The sequence below is a fragment of the Typopeltis vanoorti genome, chromosome 9 (genome assembly GCF_054136105.1).
Source record: "Typopeltis vanoorti isolate ZY-2024b chromosome 9, IOZ_Tvanoo_1.0, whole genome shotgun sequence".
Taxonomy (NCBI): Eukaryota; Metazoa; Arthropoda; class Arachnida; order Uropygi; family Thelyphonidae; genus Typopeltis; species Typopeltis vanoorti.
The window spans coordinates 16477724-16501537 of NC_143557.1; the positions used below are offsets into that span (position 1 = coordinate 16477724).

Genomic DNA, 23814 nt, shown 5'->3' on the forward strand with positions numbered 1-23814 from the left:
GTCACTGCAGATTCCACATCTTCTGGTGTGCATATGTGAGGGACGGGTCTTATTTGATCCCGAAGTGCTTTAGACAATCTCTCCCACGATATGCCTGAATGAGGAGGAGACAGGCATTCTTGTTCTCCCAATTGCAGTAGAATTGGGTTGTGATCCGACGACAGCTCGTTTAGTGATGTAAGGCTGTACTGTAGTTTAATGTCTTGCAGGATGGCTATATCCAGGATATCAGCAGTGCCAGATGTACTGAGATGAGTTGGTTCGGTAGGTCCAGCCACAACAGAATGGTTTAATCCTGTGTAGCTAGAAAAGATGCGACCATTTTTGTTAGTAGATTTACTGTTCCAAGCAGGATGCTTTGCATTGAGGTCTCCAGCAATGATGACCGGTCCTTTTACTCCAAGGATGGCATCCAGATCTGAGGTCAATAATGTCTTTAATGGAGGGTTGTATGCAGAAAAAATTTTGAGGTTTCCAATTGAGTTTGTGAGAACATTGATTCCAGTGATTTCGAGGTTAGTGGTAGTAGGGTTGGTTATTGAGTGATGATAGATATAGTTTTTGATAAGGGTGGCTGTACCTCCACCTCTATACCCAAGCCTGTCGTTTCTGTAAATCTGATACCCTCTGATTTCCAGGGTGTCAGCAGGCCTCAGGTGAGTTTCATTAATTAGCAGTGTATCTATTATTGAATTCCTGGATTTCTAACAGTTTGTTTTTTATACCGTATTCCAACCGATAATCCTAAGAGAGTTTGGGACGATTTTTTTTCTATGCATCAGAGAGTGCAGATAATATGGATTGGGTTTGCTGTAGGAATCTTTTTGTGACACTTAAGGATGGATTTGAGTTGCTGAAATCCTGCAGCATGTTTGCAAGAGAAGAGGTGATAACAGCTGATAGAGTTGAGTGTGGATTATTCCGGTTCTGGGTTTGTACTATCTGTTTGGAGCAGGCCACATCAGCATATGTGGCCCGCTCAGTATTTACAGTATTTACACATATGCAATCTGAATATTATGTGTCCTTATTTTCACAAAGATACGGTGTAAACTCATGATTTACTTTTAAATTAATTTTTTTTTACATTGCATACATTTGTTACAGTTATTATATAAATTACATACATTTGTTACAATTATTATGTACATTACATTCATTTGTTTACGTATGATACATTACTTACATTTGTTTACATGTGATATTTACATTACGTACATTGGTTTACATATAATACATACATTGGTTTTCTTGTGATACGTACATTACATGCATTTGGTTACATATGATACATCTTGGATGAGAACTATTTTTTTTTTCCTTTCATCCTCGAAGCTTAAATGTAAGCTTATCTGAGGATGACACCAGTTGGTTATTATGTATGCGCGCGCACACACACACACACACACACACACACACACACACACACACACACACACACACACACACACACACACACACACACACACACACACACACACACACACACACACACACACACACACACACACACACACACACACACACACACACACACACACACACACACACACACACACACACACACACACACACACACACACACACACACACACACACACACACACACGCACACGCACACACACACACACACAATAAATTGGAATGTACTGATGCGTCGCTGAACGAATATATTGTGTTTCATTAAGTTTGTATGGTATTTTGGGTGCGGGTTTCTTGTTCGTAGTATGTCCTTAGAGCTCTTTTCAGGCTATTGTAGTTTGTAAGGTTTCTGTATTCAAAAGGTAATTTGTTTATCATATCTGGGATGTAAAAGTTTCGCGTGGCCTTTCCGTAGTGACTATTGTATTTATATGTGATATAATTAGTAGTCTGAGGTCTTGTATACGGTATGTATTTCTAACTGTCCTGTAGTTGGCATCGAAATAATGTTTTAGCAAGGCTGCATAGTGACATAAATGTTTTGCTGTCAGTATTTTGTGTTCTGACATTGCAATGTTTATAAGGTCGTGATTTTCTCTTTGTTCCCAAAATATCAGTTTTGTCATTTTGTACTGTAGCGACATTAATCTATTTAATTTGTAGGGTGCACAGAAAGCATACGTTGTTATAGCGTATCTTAGTATATTTTGGCATAGTGCTTTGTATATTAGTGTTTTTAGGCGTATGGGAACTATGTCTTTTAATCTATAGAGTTTGCCACTTATTGTTCGGAGTTTGTTGTGTAGATGTTTTATATGGCTATTCCAGTTCATATCTGCATCGAAGTAAATTCCAAGGTATCGTATTGTTTCAACCTGAGTGATTGTAGTGGTTTTGCTGTTCGGTGTGTTTTTTGTGTTGGAAAGTGGATGTTGGATGGTTATATATTTGTTATCAACTGGTCGAGTCAGTGGATTTCTGAATATCATTAATTTTGTCTTTTCTGAGTTTAAGTGTATGGAGTTTTTCGTGTGTCAGCCTATGATCAGATGTATATCATGTTGCATATTTGTTTGGGCTATGCTTGCGTTATTATGGATGGATATTATTGCTGTATCGTCTGCGTACTGGAATATCTTCCTTTGAGTGGTAACTGATTAATATCGTGCGTGTAAATGTTGAATAGAGTTGGGGAAAGTACAGCTCCCTGTGGCACTCCACAGGTTACTGGTAGCTCTCTGCTTCGGTTTGATCCGATACGTGTGATATGCTTTCTATTTTGGAGGTAGTTTGTAAACCACCTGTGAAGAGGCCCGTCTGTTCCAACATGCCTCAGCTTTTCTAACAAGGTTTGATGTGTAAGTGTATCGAATGCTTTGGTTAGATCTATAAAGACTACCATGGCTATTTTGTTTTTGTCTAAGGCGGTATTAATTACGTCTGTAAAGTCTTCCAAGAGAGATGTTGTTCCCTTATTTTTCTGAAAACCATATTGTGTTTTGGGGATAATATTAAAGATCTCAGTGTATGCTGTGAGTTTCTTCAGTATGATCCGCTCCGTAATTTGATTGATAATTGGTAATGTTGCTATGGGTCTGTAATTGCTGATTAAATTTCTTTTTCCTTGTTTGTATATGGGTGTAATTATGGTGGTCTTTAGCATACTTGGGATCTGTCCTGTTTTAAATATTTTATTTATTAGTTTTCGTAGGATAGGACTTAAACTAGTTGCATGCTGCTTTATATCTTTAGGTCTGATTCCATCTATTCCTGGGCCTTTGTTTGGTTTGATTTGATGTATTGCTGAGAGAAGTTCTGCTTCTTTTATGGTTGGGAACCATAATGTCTGTTTTGATCGCGGTCCAAGTGGAGGGTCTCGTTTTGTGATGGGGAATATTTTTGTGAAGTTCTTGGATGGAGTCTGCAAAGTATTGGTTAAAGTCATTTGCTAGTTGTTGGATAGGTTTTGCGTCTTTCATGAAGCTGTGTTTTATGGTTTCGGAGGCAGTGGTGTTGGGAACAGAATCTAGCATCTCATTAATCAGATGCCAGGTTTGTTTCATGTTGTTTTGTGCGGAGGTTAGTTTGTCTCTGTAGTAGCTTCTTTTTGCATTTCTGATTTGTGTTGTAAGGCGATTTCTTGTTATCTTATATTCAGTTTTTAAAGTTGTGTTATTTGGATATCGCTTAAATTCTTTCCATAAAGCGTCCTTTCTGTGTATTTCTAGGATTAAGTTTTGTGTCATCCAAGGATTTTGTGTTGTTTTTGATCGAATTCGGACTTTCTTTGTAGCTTTCTTATATATTTCCTGCAGTGTGAGTTAAATGTTGTTGTATAAGATATCTGCTGAATCTGATGCCAGGTGTTCCCAGTCTGTTTTTCTTATTTCGTGGTTGACTATTTCTTCGTCTATTATTGTTTTCTGTCGTTTTTCTTCTGTGGGACATTGCATGGGTATTGTCTTGGTGTGCGGGTTTAGAGCAGTGAAGTAATGGTCTGCTACTTTGCACTTTATGCCTGATGCAGTGTAACTATTTGGTGATGCTCGGACGTTTATATGGTCTAGACAGGAGGCAGTGATAATATTTCCGAATATTTCTTCTCTAGTACATGATGTTATTGTTGGTATTAGACTGTACATGAATAGTGTGTCTAGGTATTGTACAGTGTTGTTCTGGTTTTCATTTGAAATATTAATGTTTATGTCGCCAATTATCATTAGGTGTTCGGTTGAACATATTTCTTGGCTTGAAAGCCAGCAATTGAGCTCGTGTAAGAATTTTATCATGTTTAGATTTGGTGGCCTGTAAATAGCATTTAGTATTATGGGATGCTGTGTATTCGTGGTATTAACGATTTCGAGGTAGAGGGTTTCAGCATGCTCAAACTGATAGGCCATTTCTTTTGCTATTAATTTTTGTTTCATAAATATTAGTATTCCACCCCCTCTTCTGGTTTGGCGGCGTGATCTATGTTGTTGGAAGCCTGGAATTTGGAAAGCAGTCGCTTCGTCATTAGTTACGGATACGTCTGTAAGAATTAATATATCAATAATATCAGTGTAATTCCTCAGATAAGCCTGTAATAATAACCAATGTTTTCGGATGCTTCTGATGTTAATATGCAAGATTGAGAGACCTCTCGCTAGTACTGTGCTTTGTTTCCATGCATCAAGAGATTCGAAAGTACAATAACTGATGTAATTACATCTATCTGATGGTTCACATTCATTTTTGTTGTGTTGAGATCTTCTTGTTGAACTAAGTTAGAGTCTTTTGTTTCACTCTGGCAACCTGTCTATATCTTTCGAGCTTTTTATTTGTATAGACTTCGAAGTCTGTGACTTTCTCAAGAATATTTTGTCGTCTTTGTTCCATAAATATTTATACTTTTTTTCTGTTTTTTCCTTTCTTGCTTGGTACAAAAGATTCTGATTGAAAGGTGTTAAATACTCAGATAGAAAGATTGGCGTATTGTCTTGCGATGCATTTATATCCTTGACTACTGGTTTTTTCAGTCTGCTGGCTTTTATGAGATTGTCTCTTGTAGCCTTGCTTGTCAGACGAACTATGACTGGTGCCGGTCGTGGCGAACCTTGTTTTCTGTTCTTCCTGGGAAATCGATTTATGGTCTGAATATCATTATGCTGTAAGGGGATGTCAATTGCATGGACTAACTTTAGAACTACGTCTCTGAGATTTTCTGTGGATTCGGTTTCTGGAAGACCGTTTATGACAAGGTCTTCTTTATGTTGTTGTTAGTTTAAAACTGCGTATTGTTGTTTCAGGGAATTAAATTCTTGACGGAGTTCCGATGTGTCTTTTATCAATTTGTGCTGCCTCTCAGTTAATGCGTTAATGCTGGTTTTAATGACTTTTACCGTTTGTAAGACTTCTTCGACTTTTGAATTATTAAATTTAACAAACTCTTCATATTCGCTAATTTTTTTTGTTATTTCTTTATTCTGTTTATCAAATAGTTCTTGGACAAGATCTACAAGCCTGCTTTTATATTTTCTAAACCTTTTTCTAGTAATAAATTAACGGAACTCAAATTATAAGACTCACCGGTGTTTTCTTGTCTGTTCAGTTCATCGTCCGATTCTGCCTCCGGCGTAATCAGTTGCGTCGTGGGCGATGGCGTTTCTTTGTTCTCTCTACAGTTTAGGCACTTCCATTCTTCTCGTTTGGCATTGGATTTGCGTTGCCAGGTTGTTTCAGAAAGTCCGGAACATGTAAAGTGAAGATTCCTATGGCATTTCTTGCAGGTTATGTAACATCCGTCGGACGGCAATTCCTTCTGACACTTGTTGCACTTCATGACTCTCCTTTCTTCCTCTGGACAGCTGCAAAGATGGCGACGTCTTTTGTTCTGTACTCGTTAGCAACCGCGGTGTATGCTTTAATTTTTTTAGCACACTCAGATTTTTAATTCCACTTGGCCAATTTCGATGAATTATATGTCACTGTCTTCAGCGTGACAAGTAGAGTTTCTTTATGACACTTTTAAATTAAAAACAGGAGTCAGAACCACATTAAAATTAAAATAATAATAATAATAATAAAAAAACCAGCTAACTCCTTTTTATTCCCGTATACGGGAGTAGGCGAGGCCATTTAATAATAATAATAATAATAATAATAATAATAATAATAATAATAATAATAATATCTTGTTTTTTGACTGTGTATCAATTATCTGAATAAAATAATAATAATAATTATTATTAAGACTATTACACTCTTTTTATATATAATCTTTGTCAAGTAGCTTTATTTTATCCTCCTGCATGTTTCGCAAATTTTATCTATTGGCATCCTCAGGGAATACAAACTAGTAAGCTAACATGCAGGTTACAGACTAGGTTATAACTGATGGTTCTAATTCATATATTAGAATAAATCAAAATAAAGCTACTTGACAAAGATTATATAAAAAAAAGTGTAATAGTCTTATGAATAATTGTCAAGAAAAAATTCAACGTAATAATAATAATTATTATTATTATTATTAGATAGGGATTAAACGGCCTTCCCTACTCCCTATACGGGAACAAAAAAAGCGTGTGCTTATTATTATTATTATTTTAGTTAATTATTTTTTATACCTAGTGGAAATTCGTATTTTTTTTTGTCATTTCGGAAATCTATATGTATTCTGCTTTTTTTCTTGAAATCTTTTTCCGCAACGCGGCGCATGAGGTGGCATGTAGTATGAATTGTACATCATTTTATTTATTACTACGTTTTTCTTCGCTTGATATTTGTATTATTTGTAAATTACTGTATAGATATTGATAGTAAAAGAAAAATGTTTCGGACGAAAACAGATGTTGATAAACACATAGCGGATATATTTAGCAAGATACATAATGAAAATGAGGTTGGTTTAGAAAATCTATTAGTATGTGTATCTAAGCTAGTCTTACCGAGAAGTGTTTGTCACAATTTTTAATTTAATACCATGCATGGTATTAAATTTTTAATTTAATACCATGCATATAGTTTTATTAGTTCATTGACTTTTCTTCCCACTCCACGCATTCATAACTGTCATAGTTCCCTACCACTTATCAACTAAATTGTGTTAATAGCCTTTCTTTGATAGTGTTTTTAAATAGTTGATAATCCATTAACTATTCCATGGATTATATTGTAAATAACCATTCAGGTGGTGTCATTTAAGCTCATCATTCTTACTTTAAGCCATAACTTTAGACTATAAAGCATTTCAAATCTAGTTTGTATATATTGAAATCTTCCAGCTTCTAAATTCGTGTGTCAGCTTGTTTCATTATACTCATGTAAGGTGTTCTTATATCTAGTTTTTTTTTCATTGTTGGGTCTCGATGATATCAAAGAAATTGTCACTCCACTACCCTAATTATCATGGTCTCACCCATCAGGTCATTCTGTGCATGCAAATAACATTTTTCTTCGAGTATTGTGTAGTGCAATGTAAGGATCTAAGCTTGACAACGATAACATATTCTGATGTTATCGTTGAGAGTAACATCTTTAATCATTTCCTATACTTATATAATAAAGGCCCTGCAGCTACTTTAATTTAGGAATATCAATGATGCAAATTATTGCCCTTTCAGTGCCTGTTTGGGTACCTCCTTAACTTGGTTCTGACCTTAGTATATAAGTATCAAACCTTTCGACAATGTTCTTTAAGTTTCGCATACATTGGACCTGCATCAGTTTTCAATACATTTTGTGTTAAATGTAATAATATTATAATTTAGTTAATTTAGCTCCTTAATAGCCATTATAACATCAGAATCTCTTATTTCATCCCTGTATTTTGGCTAACCAATAAAATCTAATCGTGATCTATACTTGTAAGATGCACTCACAAGATAGCTACTTATATGATATAATGATATGTGTGTGTGTGTGTATATGAGATATGATACATGTATATATCATATATATCTCATACATAGTATCATATATATATATATATATATCATATTATTATTACGGGCCACTCCAAGGAGTCCTTAGACTCATCGAGAGAGGCCCTAAACATCATGCCAAGAACTATTCAGCATTTGCACAGTATCTATCATGTCTTGCTTTGAATTTTTTGAATTTGTGGGTACCATTCACAGTCATCCCACAACAGACTCTGGTAGCTTATTCAACTCATTCACTACTCTCCAAATAAAAAAACTTAGTTCTTTATACTCTTGCTCAATTTCCATGGATGGTCCCTAGTTCTCTCGCCACCAGACCTGTTCTGAAAAATTTCCACTAAATTAATCTTGTAAAAAGCCTTCAGTAATTTGAATATCTCAATCATATCACCCCCTTTTCTACCTGTCAACCAATTTCTGTAACCCACAAATCTGCACCCCTGTTCTCCTAAGGTTCATTCCATAGACCATCTTGGTCACTCGCCTCTGGATCCTCTCTACCTCCTCCCCATCACCAAGAAACCCTGGTGCCCAGATCTGTGCACAAAAGTGACTTGCACAAAACCTTTCCCCAGATGAGACTCAAACTCACAGCTTCAGCATAACTCACAGATACTGCCTTATGTGTACTGTGCGCTAACCAATTGATCCACTGGGGAATATACAGTAGACACTGCTTATTGTGATCACTTTAGGATCGTTCTTCTTCTCTCTTCCATCATCTATGTGGATGATGATGAGGCCGAATGAACTCTTTTGTCTTCTGTCTGTCCCAGGAGAGTCAGAACAATTCTGTTCAGTTTGGTGTCACTTGTGGTTTGGTTTTCAGGTCCTCTTTTATTTTGTCTATCCATCTAATTCTGGGCTGTCCTTTGGATCTTTGACCTTCCATCGTTGTATTCAGGGCTTTAGATGGTAGTCTTTCTGTTTCCATTCTGGTCACATGGCCAAACCATCGCAGTCTTCTTTCTTGGATTTTGTCTGTTATTGTTTTAGTCGTTTCCTTATGTCTTCGTTTCTTAGTCGATCCAGCAGAGATACTCCAATTAATCTTCTTAGCCAGCCGATTTCAGTGACTAATAATTTTTTTCTCTTCATCCTTTATGAGATTCCAGCATTCACTTCCATACAGGAGTATTGGGAGGACCATTGTTTCACAGATTCTTACTTTTGCTACTTGTTTGATGTCTCTTGACATCCATATTTTATTAAGTCGTCCAAAAGTTTGGGATGCTTGACTGATTCGTCTGTTTATATCTTTTATAATTTCACCATTGTACCCAATAACTCCTCCAAGGTAGGTTGAAGTTTTCTACCTGCTCTAGATTCTTACTATCAATTTCAATTTTCAGATTGGTGCTTCTTTTTCCTATTTGCATAATTTTTGTTTTGTCTATATTTATGTTTAATCCAGATTTTATACACTCCTTTATTTTATCAGAAATTCGATGTAGATTTTCTTCTGTGCTTGCAAGTAATGCAATGTCATCTGCAAATTTTAAATTTGTCGCATTTTTCCCATATACTTTGATTCCAGAGTCTTCATTGTTTAGGGCCTTATTGGTTGCTTCTTCCAGTGTAAGATTGAACAGGTCTGCTGACAGATTGCATCCCTGGCTTACTCTGCTCTCTGTGTGGAACCAGTTGGTTAAGGTGTCCTCCATTCATACTGCACTTTCCGATTTCTCATATAGATTCTTTATTATTCTTATGGTTTTGTTGGGAATTCCAAATTCTTCCATAGTTTTCCATAGTTCTTTTCTACGGATTGAATCAAATGCCTGACGAAGGTCTATGAAATTTATGTAGCAACTTGGGTTGTACTCTAGTGTCTTTTCTATTAGCTGTCTTAAGGTGAATAGTTGATCAATTGTGCTTTGCCCTGGTCTGAAACCGGCCTGTTCTTCTCCTAATGCCAGTTCTATATATGGCTTAATTTGTTTTTGGAGTACTTTTAAAAACCTTACTTGGAATACTGAGGAGGCTAATGCCTCTGTAATTGTTGCATTCTGTTTTATCTCCTTTTTTGTGTATAGAACTGGCACTAGGAGAAGAACAGGCCGGTTTGAGACCAGGGCGAAGCACAATTGATAGACTATTGTGCTTTGCCCTGTTTGGTCCAATCAGTAGGCACTGCTTCGTTTTGATAGATCCTTTCAAATAATGTTTTTAATGGTTCCAAAAGTTGTTCCTTTCCTGCTTTTAAGAATTCTGCATGTATTTGATCAATGCCAGGTGCTTTCCTAGTTTTGAGTTTTTCTATGCTGTGTGCTATTATTTCTTTGGTTAAGATATTTGTTTCCCCTTCCATTTCAGTGGCTGGAATTGTAATATCCTGGGAGCTGTTTTTATTATATAAATCTTTGAAGTATTCTTCCCATCTGGCCATTCTTTTTGTTTTACTTTCAATTAGTTGTCCCTCTTTGTTTTTGATGATTATAATTTTTTGTTGTCCATGTCTTACTAATTTGGTCTATTTGTTTATATAATCCATTAAGGTTATTTTCTTTTCATAGCTTTTCTGCCATTTTGCATTTTTCTTCTAACCAGTTATTCTTGTCTCTTTTAACTAGTTTTCTAATTTCTCTGGTTAATCTATTATATTCATTTCTGTTATAGTTTTGTTTTAGTTTCATACTTTTCCTTTGATCGCTTAATCTTTTAACTTCATTCGAGATCCAATCCTTTTTACTTTCTCTTTCTGTGTAACCTACTAGCTGATAACATTAAGCTCTTCTTCTTCTTCTTCTTCCTAACATGGAAATTTAGGCCATGTGGCCTGTTCCGGTCTCATGCCATCTCTTTCGTGGTCTTCCGATTCTTCTTTTTCCACTTATTTTGTATCTGTATAATATTTTTGGTAGTCTGCTGTTGTCCATTCGATTTAAATGTTCTAGCCATAAGCAAAGGATATAAAAATTGCATAATTTATTTCAATTTATTGTTATGAACATCTTTTAATATAATTTATTGTTATAAACAATTTTTTAATAATAAACAACATAAAATTTATTTTAAAAACTTATCTACTATTGTCTGTTGTGTGTTTGAATACAGTAGCTCATTAATAAATTGCTCATACTCATAATGCCTTTCAAGTTTGTTGCTCTATGTTGCACACTGCAACGAAGTATTCGTAAAGCTTCTTGCATCTGGGCATTGGTTGGAGGAGCTTCTAAAATTTGTTCTATATAGGTATTCCTCGATTAACGCAATTAATTAATCCCTCGATGTTACCGCGTATATCAAATCAAAATTGCGTTAATTAAATCTAATAATCAATGGTAAAAATTACAATTCGTCCATGAATGATTACTGTATTAATTATTCATAGGAGAAATGACATCATCATGCTCATGCCACGAGACTTGCAGGTTCTTGCGTGGTAAATGTAACCCTGCGGAGCTCGCGGCATTAAAAATTGTAGCATAGGTCGCGGTATATCTGAGAGATACATTCATTACTAGTATGTGCTAAAATGCAATAAAATATAAAGAAAAAACACTGCAAATATAATAAATGATGGTACAAATTAAGGATATTGAATCCAACATTATTTCATAATCAAATATAGAAACTACAGGAGTTTCATGCCTAGTTTAGTTTCATACAGAAACTAAAAGTTTCGGAGATGCAAGCATAAGCTACCTTATGGGCAACTCGTAGTAAAGGTGGAGTAAGCTCCAGATCACTTTTCTTAGTATTTTCCATAATGTAAAGCATATCTCCTAGAGTACATGTATGATAAACAAGCCTTTGGCTCTCTATTTCAGTAATACATGATGGTTTATTTATTTTCACTTACGATCTAGAAATTATTGAACAAAAAATAAAAAAAACTAAACCATACTATACTGACATTGGAGGTTGCGGTATCTCTCAGATACAATTTACTGTCAAATATCACAAACCTTTATATAACATGTGTTAAACCAAAATGACAGCAAAAAAAACAGTGCGGAATATCACTTGTAACATGAATGCACAGCTACTCATGACCTCCAAGCTATACACTGAATTGTGTAAGAATATTTATATTAAACATTTTGCATGTATATCTGTCAGATCAGCTGCGAGCTTTGCAGGGTTTAGGCACGTTAATCAAAACTCTTGCCGTGTATATCAAGGGATTGCCACAATTAATTTCACCACGTTAATCAAATCCCGCATTAAGCAAAACTGTATTAAGCAAGGGATACCTGTACTTGTATTAGCTTCACTTTCTTCTATTAGTTTAAAGTTCTCATCGGAAGCAGCTTAACATATTTCTAACACTGTCATTGTAGCCACCACTTCAACTTTATCAATATCTGACCAGTTTTGAAATTCTTCTTTTGACATACCATCTGAGGTGTTATCAAAGATTTCATTTGTAAGATATTCAGATTCTTCAGAAGAAGAAGCTTCAGAGTTTCTTTTAAAAAATCCAACACAGGAATTTTCCCAGAAATAAGACCTATAAAAATCCACCTTTTTGGAAGCAGTTTTTAAGTCTTCTCTGAGACTTGCTTCCATGACATTGCTACCAAATGCAATGCTTCCAGAAGGAAAATCTTCGCAATTGCACTTGCATCAGATTGTTCTTTTATATAATCAAGTTCAGCTATAATTCTCGCATGACCTTCTCTGTGATAATAAGCTTTAAGAGCTCGTATGATGCCTTGGTCACATGGTTGAATTAATGATGTAGTGTTTGAAGTCAAGAAAATTACTTTGATGTTCTTTAATTTAAGATCCCACTTAACTAACCAGTTAACAGGCAAACTTTTGATACCTTTAACACATCAAGGATTTTTACTTTTTGAAATCACTAGGAGCTCTCTTTTCTCACCTTTCATATTAGCACAAGAAAGAAATGTCATTCGCTCTTTTGAAGATTTAAATCTTTTAGTATAGTACTTTCTTTTTTAAACAAATAAGTATGCTCAGGCATTGCATGAAAATAGAGTCCTGTTTCATCTGCATTGTAAATATTCTTGGAAGAATATTCAGCAATAATTGTTGGCCACTCGATTTTAATTCACGCATCAGCTGATAAAAAATTCAGCACTTTTTCCTTCTTCATGAATATGCTTATACACAACCATCCATCAGTTGCAGTGAAATTTTCTTTGCCCATTGTTTTGCAATTTCTGCTTTTTTGACACATCAAAGGCCCATTAATCGAAGCATTCTTTTCTCGAGCATTATTAAACCAAATTTTTAATGCCGATTCAACTTGACTATTACCAGATCAGACGCTCTTCCGATATCCATGTTCTCATTAGTAAGAGCTGAAGTTTTAGTGTTTGATGTTTTTTAAGATCTTACACAAGAGTAGTTGTAAAATTTTTAAATGTACAGCTGCACTACACTGACTCATTTTGGGCAACTTATCATAGCACTCAAAATTCTTTGCTTTTCTTGAAAAGATAAATTTTTACGTTTTTTACTTGCTTCTGTCATAATGCTTAGGATTGTTTTAACGAGCACTTAGTCAAATTCACTTACTGAAAGAGAACACAAAAATAAGCTTGAAAAATGACAATTAGCCTGTATTTATATCCTCCTGCATTTGTCTGGAAGATTTAAAGAAGATTAAGATTAAAAAAAGATTAAGCTTACCCACCTGCATTTGCCTGGAAGATGTAAGATTAAAGGAAGATTGCCAAACAAGTCAGATTTCGACAAATGTTCTTTGTTAAATTTTCTCCTGATTAACCCTTATTTCTTAGAATTCTGAGACACAAAAGGCTAAACATTCGAAGATTTTGATAACATAACTGGAACTTTGATTGTAATAAAGGGATTATTTTTAATTAACTTTAAACGGTGTGTTTTGGGACTAACTGATTTTGATAACAATAGCCGATTGATAATATTATCAGCGATCACAATAAGTGGATTCTACATGAATATATTTCACGTGCCAAACTTTGTTTTGCTTACTTGGGAAAAGTATTAAAACCAAGTGTAAAATTTCTTTGCATCTTTAACGTATATTACACCAAAGGTAAAATACTTTCTACATATACATATGATATATGATACTGTGATATAATAAATTATTCTTCATTACTGAGTTGTAGAGTGAGATTGCACAGCCTTCACTTAATTGCATTGAACCACTATCCCAAAGTTTTGCTTCCTTAGTCTGTATATATGTCATTTCTGTCAGCCTGGTTGGCCAAATGGTTGGTGTATCCACTCTCCAGCCGAAAGTCTGTGGGTTCGAATCTCACTGTGGGTATGGATGTTTGTGGAAATACTAGTGGTGGTGGACAGTAGATGGTGTTGGTGGATTGAGTGGTAGAGACAGAGAGCTGTAGAATAGGTGCCCTCCCTCGAAGTGCCATGCAATAACAGTAATGTGATTATCTGGTTGCACCTCTCTCCCCCAAATTAAGTAATATCTTTTTGTTTAGTCTGATTTTGAGTGATACTAAAGTTTTGCTCTTATAAAATTTCATTGTTATTCATCTTATAAAGTTAACATTTGGAAATAGGTTTTATTGTGACTGTGTTTTCTTATTAATCAAGCTCTGCAAGTTTCTTTATGGTACTTCATCCTTGTAATTGAAATTTCTTCCTTCCAATGTTGGATGTGATTTAGTCAAATTATTGCACAATAATATCATGATTGCTCCATATTTGTTGACTGTATTAGAAGCATTGTCCATAATGCCAGTTTAGTTTGAATCCCATCTAGAACATTTTCAACTGAATGAGTTAATCAGTGTTATATAGAACTGGAGTTTTTTTTTTTTTTTTTTGGGATCCAGAAACTCAGTGTTAACTTCTCATCTGTTGAAAATAGCCAACTGTTAAAATAATATATGTACATAAGACAGCTATGGTTCTTTGCAGTGCATCTTTTTCAATTCTGGTATCTGTTCTGCTTACTGAAATACTGCAATGCCACCAGTATGGTAATGTTCATTGAACTATGATATAATAAATTATTCTTCATTTCTGAGTTATAGAGTGCACAGCCTTCACTTAATTGCATTGAACCACTATCCCAATGTTTTGCTTCCTTAGTCTGTATATATGTCATTTCTGATGCCACAAAATCATGGCAGCAATTATGTTTTACATCCTTGGGTATGTGAAGTAATTGGCCAAGGAAGAAAACACTAATCTTAATTATAATAAATTTAGTTTAATCCTTTATCCAAGTGTATGCAAACAAAGTTTGCACCTGAAAGTATCTTCAGGACTGGGGTAAAGTGGTACAACACTGGGCGACTCCTTGCAAAGGTAGAGCAAGCTGCCAACACTCCTATCTCAGTATCTCCCATAATTCAAAACTGTTGGTAGCTTTCTCTACCTTTGCGTTTGCATTATGGGAGATACTGAGATAGGAGTGTTGGTAGCTTGCTCTACCTTTGCAAGGAGTCGCCCAGTGTTGTACCACTTTACCCCAGTCCTGAAGATACTTTCAGGCGCAAACTTTGTTTGCACACACTTGGATAAAGTATTAAACTAAATTTATTATAGTCTGACCAAGTGAAAAATTTTTCACTTGGTCATATATTGTTCCTGCAAGGAACAATATAAGAATGTTTCGATCAAGGATGAGTGGAAAGTGCAGTCTCCCCTAACCTTTTTTTTTTTTTTTTAAAGAAAAAGAAATAACAATTCAGACAGAATGGTGGTTTTTGGATGAATATCCTTGATGTCTGTCATTACCAGTTCTCACTATAATCCATTAACTCAGTTTTAATATTTTTTTTTTTTTTTTTTTTCCCATGATCCTTATGTAGGGTAGCTTTTTTTAAGATAAGGTTTTAACATGATTAGTGATGGTGCTAGAGACTTTGTCATCAGTTAAATATAATAATGTGATTTTCTTTTCTTGACTACTTGTATAATTAACTATAACACTTTTTTATGAATGTTAGTCAAGTGAGTTTTAATTTTTCATCCTACTAGTTTCACAGATTTTTTGTTATCGGCATCTTCAGGGATACAATTAGTAAGTGATATGAAGGTAACAGATTAGGTTTTAACTGACAGTTCTGATTCATACAAAATTAGTATTGTGCGAGACAAAGCGTGTGTCTCGGTAACATGATTTATTTGTTACGAGACATAATGTAATTGGCGTGAAAGTTCATTTCTTTGATGTTTAGTGATCTAATTAAAGTTTTCCACATTTCAGGTAGGATTAGACCTTCATTCTTATTTAGGTTTCCTGTTGAACGGGCAACCATAGCAGCCTCCTTGAAGGTTCTGGAATGGTAGTTCTCTTCTATATAGGGCATATGACTCTTATCCCACTCAATAAGATGGTTGCTAGAGGCAAATTAGGAAGAAAGGCCTGAAATATCTTGTCTGTTATTTCTAACATAACCTATGTGCTTCTTCTGTCTCGTTTCGAAGCTTCTAGATGTCTGACCAACGTAACTAACACCACAGGAGGAAGGTATATTATATACTCCAGAGTACTTATAGAAAGGATGAGGGTCTTTCGGTGATCTTAAAAATTTTCGAATAGTATTGACCGCTCGAATGCTACTCTAATATTGTGTGGTTTTAGAAGGATAGCCAAATTTTTGGAAATGCTGTTGACAAACGGAATAGTTATAGTACGGATGTATTGGGTGTCATCACGTTGTCTTTGTGGTATATCTGAAAAGAGGATATTGTTGCAGAGTCTTTTAGGATAACCATTTAAGGATAGCTCTCTGGATATTGTAGTTAATTCTTTTTGTAAGTCATCCTGGTCTGTGGTGTACTGTATAGCTCTTTTCTTAAGCATATGGATAATGCTAAGTTTCTGGGATATATGATGTGACGAGTTGAAATGGAGGTAACGTCCAGTATTCGTAGGTTTTCTATACACAGACAGGTTGATACTGTTATTGGTTTATTTCTTTATTAAGATGTGTAGGAATGGAAGTTGTTCATCTTTTTCAATTTCTAATGTGAATTTGATGGTATGGTGGAAATTATTGATTTGGTTGAGATAATCCATTAGTTCTTCTTTCGTATGATTCCAAATGATAAAGATGTCATCTACATATCTGTACCAAGTTTTCGGTTTTGGTGTAGTTTGAGATAAGATTTTATCCTCTAGGTCTTCCATGAATAAGTCAGCACAAGAAGGAGAGAGGGGCTACCCATGACTTCCACAACTGGAATGTTTATAAACAGAGATGTGATGTCAAGGCTTGCTAGTATATCATCTTCAGAGATAGGGATGGCTTTTAATTTTTCATCAAAATGTTGTGAGTTTTTGATGTAAGTATCCGAGTTGTGAATGTGTTGTTGTAAAATCTTGGCTAGATATTTAGACAGTTGGTAAGTTGGAGAATAGATTCCATCAACTATTGTACTTAATGGCATACCCTCTTTATGTATTTTAGGAATGGCATACAATCTTGGAGTCAAAAGTTTGCATCCTGCCGTAGGCATGGATGTTTGTGATTGTCTGTAAAAATACTAGTGGTGATGGTGGCTGCTAGTAGATGGTGTTGGTGTAGATGATGATGGTAGTCGTGGTTTGCTGTAGTTTGGATTTGAGTTGTGGAGTGAGTACCCTCCCTCAATGAGTCTGGTCTCCTTGGAGTGTCACATAATAATAATACAACTGCAATCATAAATGTTAATGAATACCTAGCAGAAGAAAATCAGGAAGTCTGACAGTGGCATAGTCTTTCTCCTACCTTATATAATATATACAGGGTGTCCCATAAATTTGTAAATATCTCAGTAATTCATAAAAATCGGAGATATTGGTATTATTAGAGTGCAGTTTGCATGAAGGTTAATCGTAAAGAGTGGGATTTTTTTTGGCAGGGAAAAAAATTTTAGTTCAAATTTTCAGCAATAGAGGATGCTGTACCTCATGCCTCGTTTGTGAGAGCCATACAAATGATAGTCCTATAAAACGCAGGGTATACTGCTGGTAGACCATAATGAATGCGGGCAAATTCCCAGTTGTTGGTGGGAACAGAAATGTTTTTGTGAAAAGAATGGTTTATTGCTGTAATGCTAACATTGGTGGATAACACATTGTTTGCGAAATTGTTTTACATAAGAGGGGAATCGTCAGCGGAAGCTTTATGAAAGTTTCAGACACAGAAAAGAATGAAGAAAGGTTGAGGTCCTATCACTCTTGCCAGACTACAGTCTTTAATACATTTTAAGGAAACTGAAAGTTTGTCAGATCGCCCTTGCACTGGGACACCAGTGTTATCTGAAGCCTGTAGCAATGCTGTGGTGTTGCACATGAATGCTCTAGCCGCAAAATTAACAAATGGCATAAGCAGTGCATGGGAAGCTGCAAGGATCATCATGGATATAGTGAAAACATCCATATTCTACATCTTTCCTGCTGTGTTAAACTTGTATCCATACAAGCTGCAATCTCTTTTGCCAGCTGTTACCAAATGATACCACTAAGTAGGAGTAATTCATAATGTTAGCTTGGACAAAAGTCACAGAAGACCCACAATGGCTGGACAACATCTTTTGGACAGACAAAGTCATTTTCCATTGCATGGGACATTTAATACACCAAACTGTCGAATTTGGGCATAGGACAATCCACACGCCTACACACAGGAGCAGTTGCATTCACCATGACTTACTGTTTGGTGTGGCTTCACTGCATTCATCATTGTGGGTTCCCTTTTTCTTTGAAGATCCATGTGCTGTAAGGGTTTGGAAGACATCCTCAGTAAATGCACAGGGCTACTTGCAACCGCTCTTCAAAAATGTGGTGTTATTCTTGCAGAAAAAAAGCGTTCTTCACCCAATTATGTTCATGCAGGAGGGGGCCACCACCTCATCTCTCTCTCGCATCTACAATGAAGCAGTTTCTAATCAGCACATTTGATCAAGAATGACTCATTTTCTGTTAAACCAGAAAATAATTATTTTCAGTTTGAATTGTTTTCATTATGAAATTCCGGATATGTATCCACCGGGGGGGGGGTACAGGATATTATGATAGTACTACATGAAAACGTCGCTTTTTTCTCCAGGTTAATCTGTTTTCTTTTAAGGCACTTTTTACTATATCCATTCAACTACATCTTGGTCTTTCTCTGAGTCTCTTTCCTGACAAAGAACACTTGTGCTAATCTTTTCTCTCCCTTTCTGTTTAAGTGATCATATCATGATACCATAAAGTAAAATGATGGTACAACACGATCTTTCGTGTTGTACCATCTTCCATCAACCCCTCTTAAACTTGAATGAAAATTGCTGTGCGGAAAGACACAATCATGACTAATATTGGCCAATGATGCATAATGTACAGCCTCTCTTGGTCAAGTCAACCCAATCTTATGGTGTAACCTGTTTTCCACTAAATGGGCACTGATAGCAAGTATTTCCATTGCAAAAGGATATCTTTCTAGTTGGAGTAAATGCCAACTAGCATAAGCGGTAGATGACTTATTGCCTGGTGAAATACTACCACCTTGCTTATTGGGGACCTGAACTGGTTATCATCATGTTTGGTTCCTAGAGTAAGAGTTGTGGTTTCTTCCTCCCTCCCTCCCCACCAACCTTCTACATTCAGTGTAAGTAATAAGGGCATGCCGAACATGCTGCAGAGATTCAGTACCTCCCCTGTTTTTGAGGGTGTAATAGTAAAGTGGTTCTGCAGGCTGGCCACTAGTTAGTGTATGGAACGGAACCAGATGGTAATGGATTTTTTTGAGGCTTCTCGATCAACTGGTACATAAGTTCCCTTCCATCTACACTACCAGGTTTGTGCCTGTAGGGAGGGAGGCTGTGTAATGGTTTGCAGGGGCCACTATTGATGTTTTCCACCAAATGCCATGTTATGGTTTTGAAACCAGATGCTCTGTGTATGGTCAACATGTTCAAGGATTTTTTCCTTGAATATGCAGTGTTCCCCTTCTCTTTTTCTCTTCACTTTTTGAAACATTAAATATGAAACTAAACCTGAATTAGTACACTGCCTTTATGCAAAAAAACTCGCAAGAAAATCTTTCATATTCGCTTTACCAACATCCGTGGCATCAGCATTAACTTAAATGACATGCTTCATCACATTCAGTCATCCTAACCATGCTGAATCCCCAAATTTCAGAAAAATTGGCCCTTAAATCCTTAAGAAATAACGAAAACATCGTGATTTCAAAAGCAGATAAAGGTAATGCTACTGTTGTCCTCAATTGAACAGAATACCTCGAAAAAAATGAACGAGTTTCTGACCACAGCATGTAAGAAATGATGAGTCACAACCCTACAAACCTCATCAAAAAGAAAACAGAATTAATCAAATTGGTGATCATGTGACCAGAGGAAACAACCTAAAAACTAATACTGCATTATGCATGTGCTCCCAGAATTTATGGCCTGCCAAAAATATACAGAACAAACACACCACTTTGACCAATACTTGAGGGAATCGACAGCCCTAATTATCACTTCGCCAAGAAACCAGCGGCCACACTCAAGGAGTTGGTAGGTCATCACCCCTCCCACATACAAAATACACAACGCTTCATGAACAAAATTAGAAACATCACACTCAATGCCAAAGATTTCTTAGTCAGCTTTGACATAACTGCCCTTTCACTAATGTCCTGATCAATGATACTATTCTTCTCTTACAGAACATGCTTCTGCCCGACATCATGGTCCTCTTTACTCATGTACTCCGCTCTGGGTATTTTGTGTGGCAAAATAATTTTTACTTAGAAAAAGAAGGTACAGCCTTGGGCTCACCACTTTCCCCCCCAATAGCTAACTTTTACATGGCAGACCTCGAGCAACAAGCTCAGATTCGGCCAGCCTAAAGCCGAAGTCTGGCTCAGATATGTTGATGATATTTTTGCCATTTGGCCCCATGTCCGCAAAACATTAAATACATTCCTAAGCCACTTGAACAAACACAAACATATCTAATTCACTATCGAAATCAAAAACAACTCTCTTCCTTTTCTAGACACACTTGTCACACGTCTTCCCACAGGCTGCCTCTCCTTCACTGTCTACTGCATACCAATACATACATAAAAATTCATACCACCATCCAACAAAAACTAGGAGTCATCAGCACCTTCAAACACAGCCCTAACAGTTTGCTCCAATGAACAGGCTCTGAACCAAAAATTTGAAATCATTAACCAAACATTTGTAAAAAAAAAAATGGCTACAATAAAAAAAACAGTTCAAGATCCTCCATAAAAATGCCAGTAAAAGCAAAAAAAGATTACAAATATTCCATGGCCATACCTTACATTAGGGTCATTTCGGAAAAAAAATAGAAAGAAGACTACTTAAATACAACATTAAGACACCCTTCAAACCCCTGACAAAATTAAGAAATTTACTTACCTCTTCCAAAGATCCTCTTCCATACCTGGCCCACCCAGGGGTTTACAAAATTCAATGTACCTGTAAACTGCCTTACGTAGGAGAAACAGCACACACCATCCCAGCCAGAAAAGATGAACACAAACACCACATTAAATAGCTCCACTATGGTAAACAAGCCTATCAGACCATGCATTCCAAACATGCCACAGAATTTGACTGGAAAGGCACCAAATCCCTACACAGCACCAAAACTTGGTTTGAAAGAAAATTCAAAGCAGTTTGTGAAATGCTGAAACATTATCCAAATCTAAACAAAAATGATGGATTAATTATTCCAAGAATGTGGAGGACCCATCTTCAATGCATATGGCAAATGAGAACAACCCCAAACAGAAAAAAATATCAATACAAGAGGGGCATTTGAAATTGTTTAATGTAGTTCCATTATTTTATTTAAATTTTTTTATTTTATCTTATTTTATTTTTATTTATTTTTACACCAGAGGTCAGGTTAGGGTAAATGATTAACGAGCATTTAGATTCATCTTACTTTTGTATAGTGCTGTGTCATGTAGCTTGTGTTCTGTATGATGACATCTTGTATCTTGATGATGAACTCAATACAGAGGTTGAAACATTTGAATGTTCTTAATGTTAAGTAAAGTAATTATTCTAATGTGTGTCTTCATAAATTCTTCACTATGAATTGGGTAATTGTATTGGTTTATTAGTTATTACTCTAACATGGTAGTGTCTTCAAATTTTTTTTTTTTTTTTTTTTTTTTTAACTCCCATCCTTAACACTTTGAGCCTTATCGATGTAAATATACATCGATAAGACTATGAGTCCTAGCACTCAAAGTGTTAAAAAAAGGTTATAAACCTGCAGTACATTAATACTGTGGGTGGATTGAGATATTTTCTATTTTTATTATTTTTTATTAATTTTTTACATAATTTGGAAATCTCCACTCTAAACACCAAACATGTGTAAAAATAATGTATTTTTTATTTTATGTTCTTTAATGTTTGTACTTGTATATTCAATATTTCTTCTCTTTTGTTTCCTTTAACTCAACTTACTTATTTACTCAACTTTTTATTAACTCAACTTACTTATAGGCCGTGTGGTTAGCCTAGTGGCTTTGCGCTTCGCAACCATATGCCTGGGGAAGGAGTGTCCTAGGTTCGATTCCCGTCCACGACGTGAGGAGCTTAAGGATCTTCCTCAGCCATAGCCAAGTTAGCCAGTCTTGGGCGTGGGCAGCAGGGTTTTTTCCGCCAGTTTATCTGGGGTTTTTCATCACGCAAGCAGGCAAACCGGCCCCATGAACACACAGGTTACAGTCATAAATACTTACGGTAAGGAAGGCAACGGGAAACCACCTTGCTCATAATCATCTCTCCCTAGAATGGTAGCATATAGCTACCATCCCCCCCGGCCGTATGGCAGATGGGAACCAGAAGAAGAAGACTTATTTACTTGACTTATTTTCTTTACAGTCGTAACTCCGAGTTGTTGTATCCGTTGCTTGATTTAGTCTACTACAGTTGATCCATTCTTTCAATTAGATTCCCCCCCTTTTTTTCTCAATGTCATAACTATGCTTAATCACCTGCACGAAACTATAACTTAGGAATTGCCTCTGGCTGGAGTCGATCCCTTTGTCTAAACAGCAGGCGTTTTTCTATATTGATTTCTGAAAAATTTATTTATTTATTACAACTGCACCATCAGAAATCACAGATAAGACTTAAATATCCTTCCATTAGAAAAAACACTCAGCAAAGCACGGAAATATCTCTCACACTTATCACTATGTCAAGCAATGCAATACTCTATTCTTCAATAGCGTATTGCGTTGCTTGACATAGTGACGCAATACTCTATTCTTCAATTCATGGCTACTAATCTCCTTAGTTTACACAGGTTCTGTCTTTTTATGAGAAGTGCATGGGTATATAGGAATCAGGCAAGTTATTTGACAAACAAAACTATTTATTCATGCTAATTAAAGTACAATAAAGTCAACACTAAGCACCCATTCTTTTTCCTGGCTCTATACTTCTCAGTAATATTAGTTTAAATCTTAAATTATCCAACCAAGTTCAACAATTCAACTTTAAGTAAACAGGCTAAGGTATTATTTGTGCGTACACTTAAGTCATACAACATAACAGACCTACACATACTATACCACAGGCAAGCTTAGACATTAAATAACATGATGCACATTAACTTTCACCTTGTAGTAACGCTATCTTATCTCACACAACTAAGCAAGTTACTTCTCAATGGTTAGCTACTTGCCTTTAGTCCTGAAGTAATACTAACATAAAAAACTAGATCAATATGTGCCACAATTTCTGCTTCTAGTTAAATCATGTATAATAGACCTTACTTGGTATTCCAACCCTACACAACTTGTCCAGATGCCAACCAGAATACCAGATAACCCAAACCACTCCCGAAACACCCTAGATCTCTTCCTCACCAATGACCCCTCCAAATACACAGTGAGAGTAGTGAGCCTCCTGGGTAATTCTGACCACAATCTAGTGCTCATCTCCTCCCCCATGCAACAACGTTTACACAGACACCCCCATACAAGAGTAGTTTGGCACTATAACAGTGCCGAGTGGGACAGCCTCCGCAACTTCTATGCCTCATTCCCATGGT

The 23814-nt window shown here is 36.0% G+C and overlaps 1 protein-coding gene across 1 annotated transcript in view; it reads left to right on the forward strand.

Annotated features, from left to right (window-relative positions):
- Positions 1–6677: 6677 nt before the first annotated feature.
- The window catches only part of LOC150102901 (E3 SUMO-protein ligase RanBP2-like), a 673019-nt gene continuing 655882 nt past the window's right edge, over positions 6678–23814 (forward strand). The window contains exon 1 of the mRNA XM_090397978.1: positions 6678–6805. Within this exon, the coding sequence (XP_090254104.1) occupies positions 6734–6805 (72 nt within the window). The 5' untranslated portion in view covers positions 6678–6733. The remainder of the gene's footprint in view (positions 6806–23814) is intronic.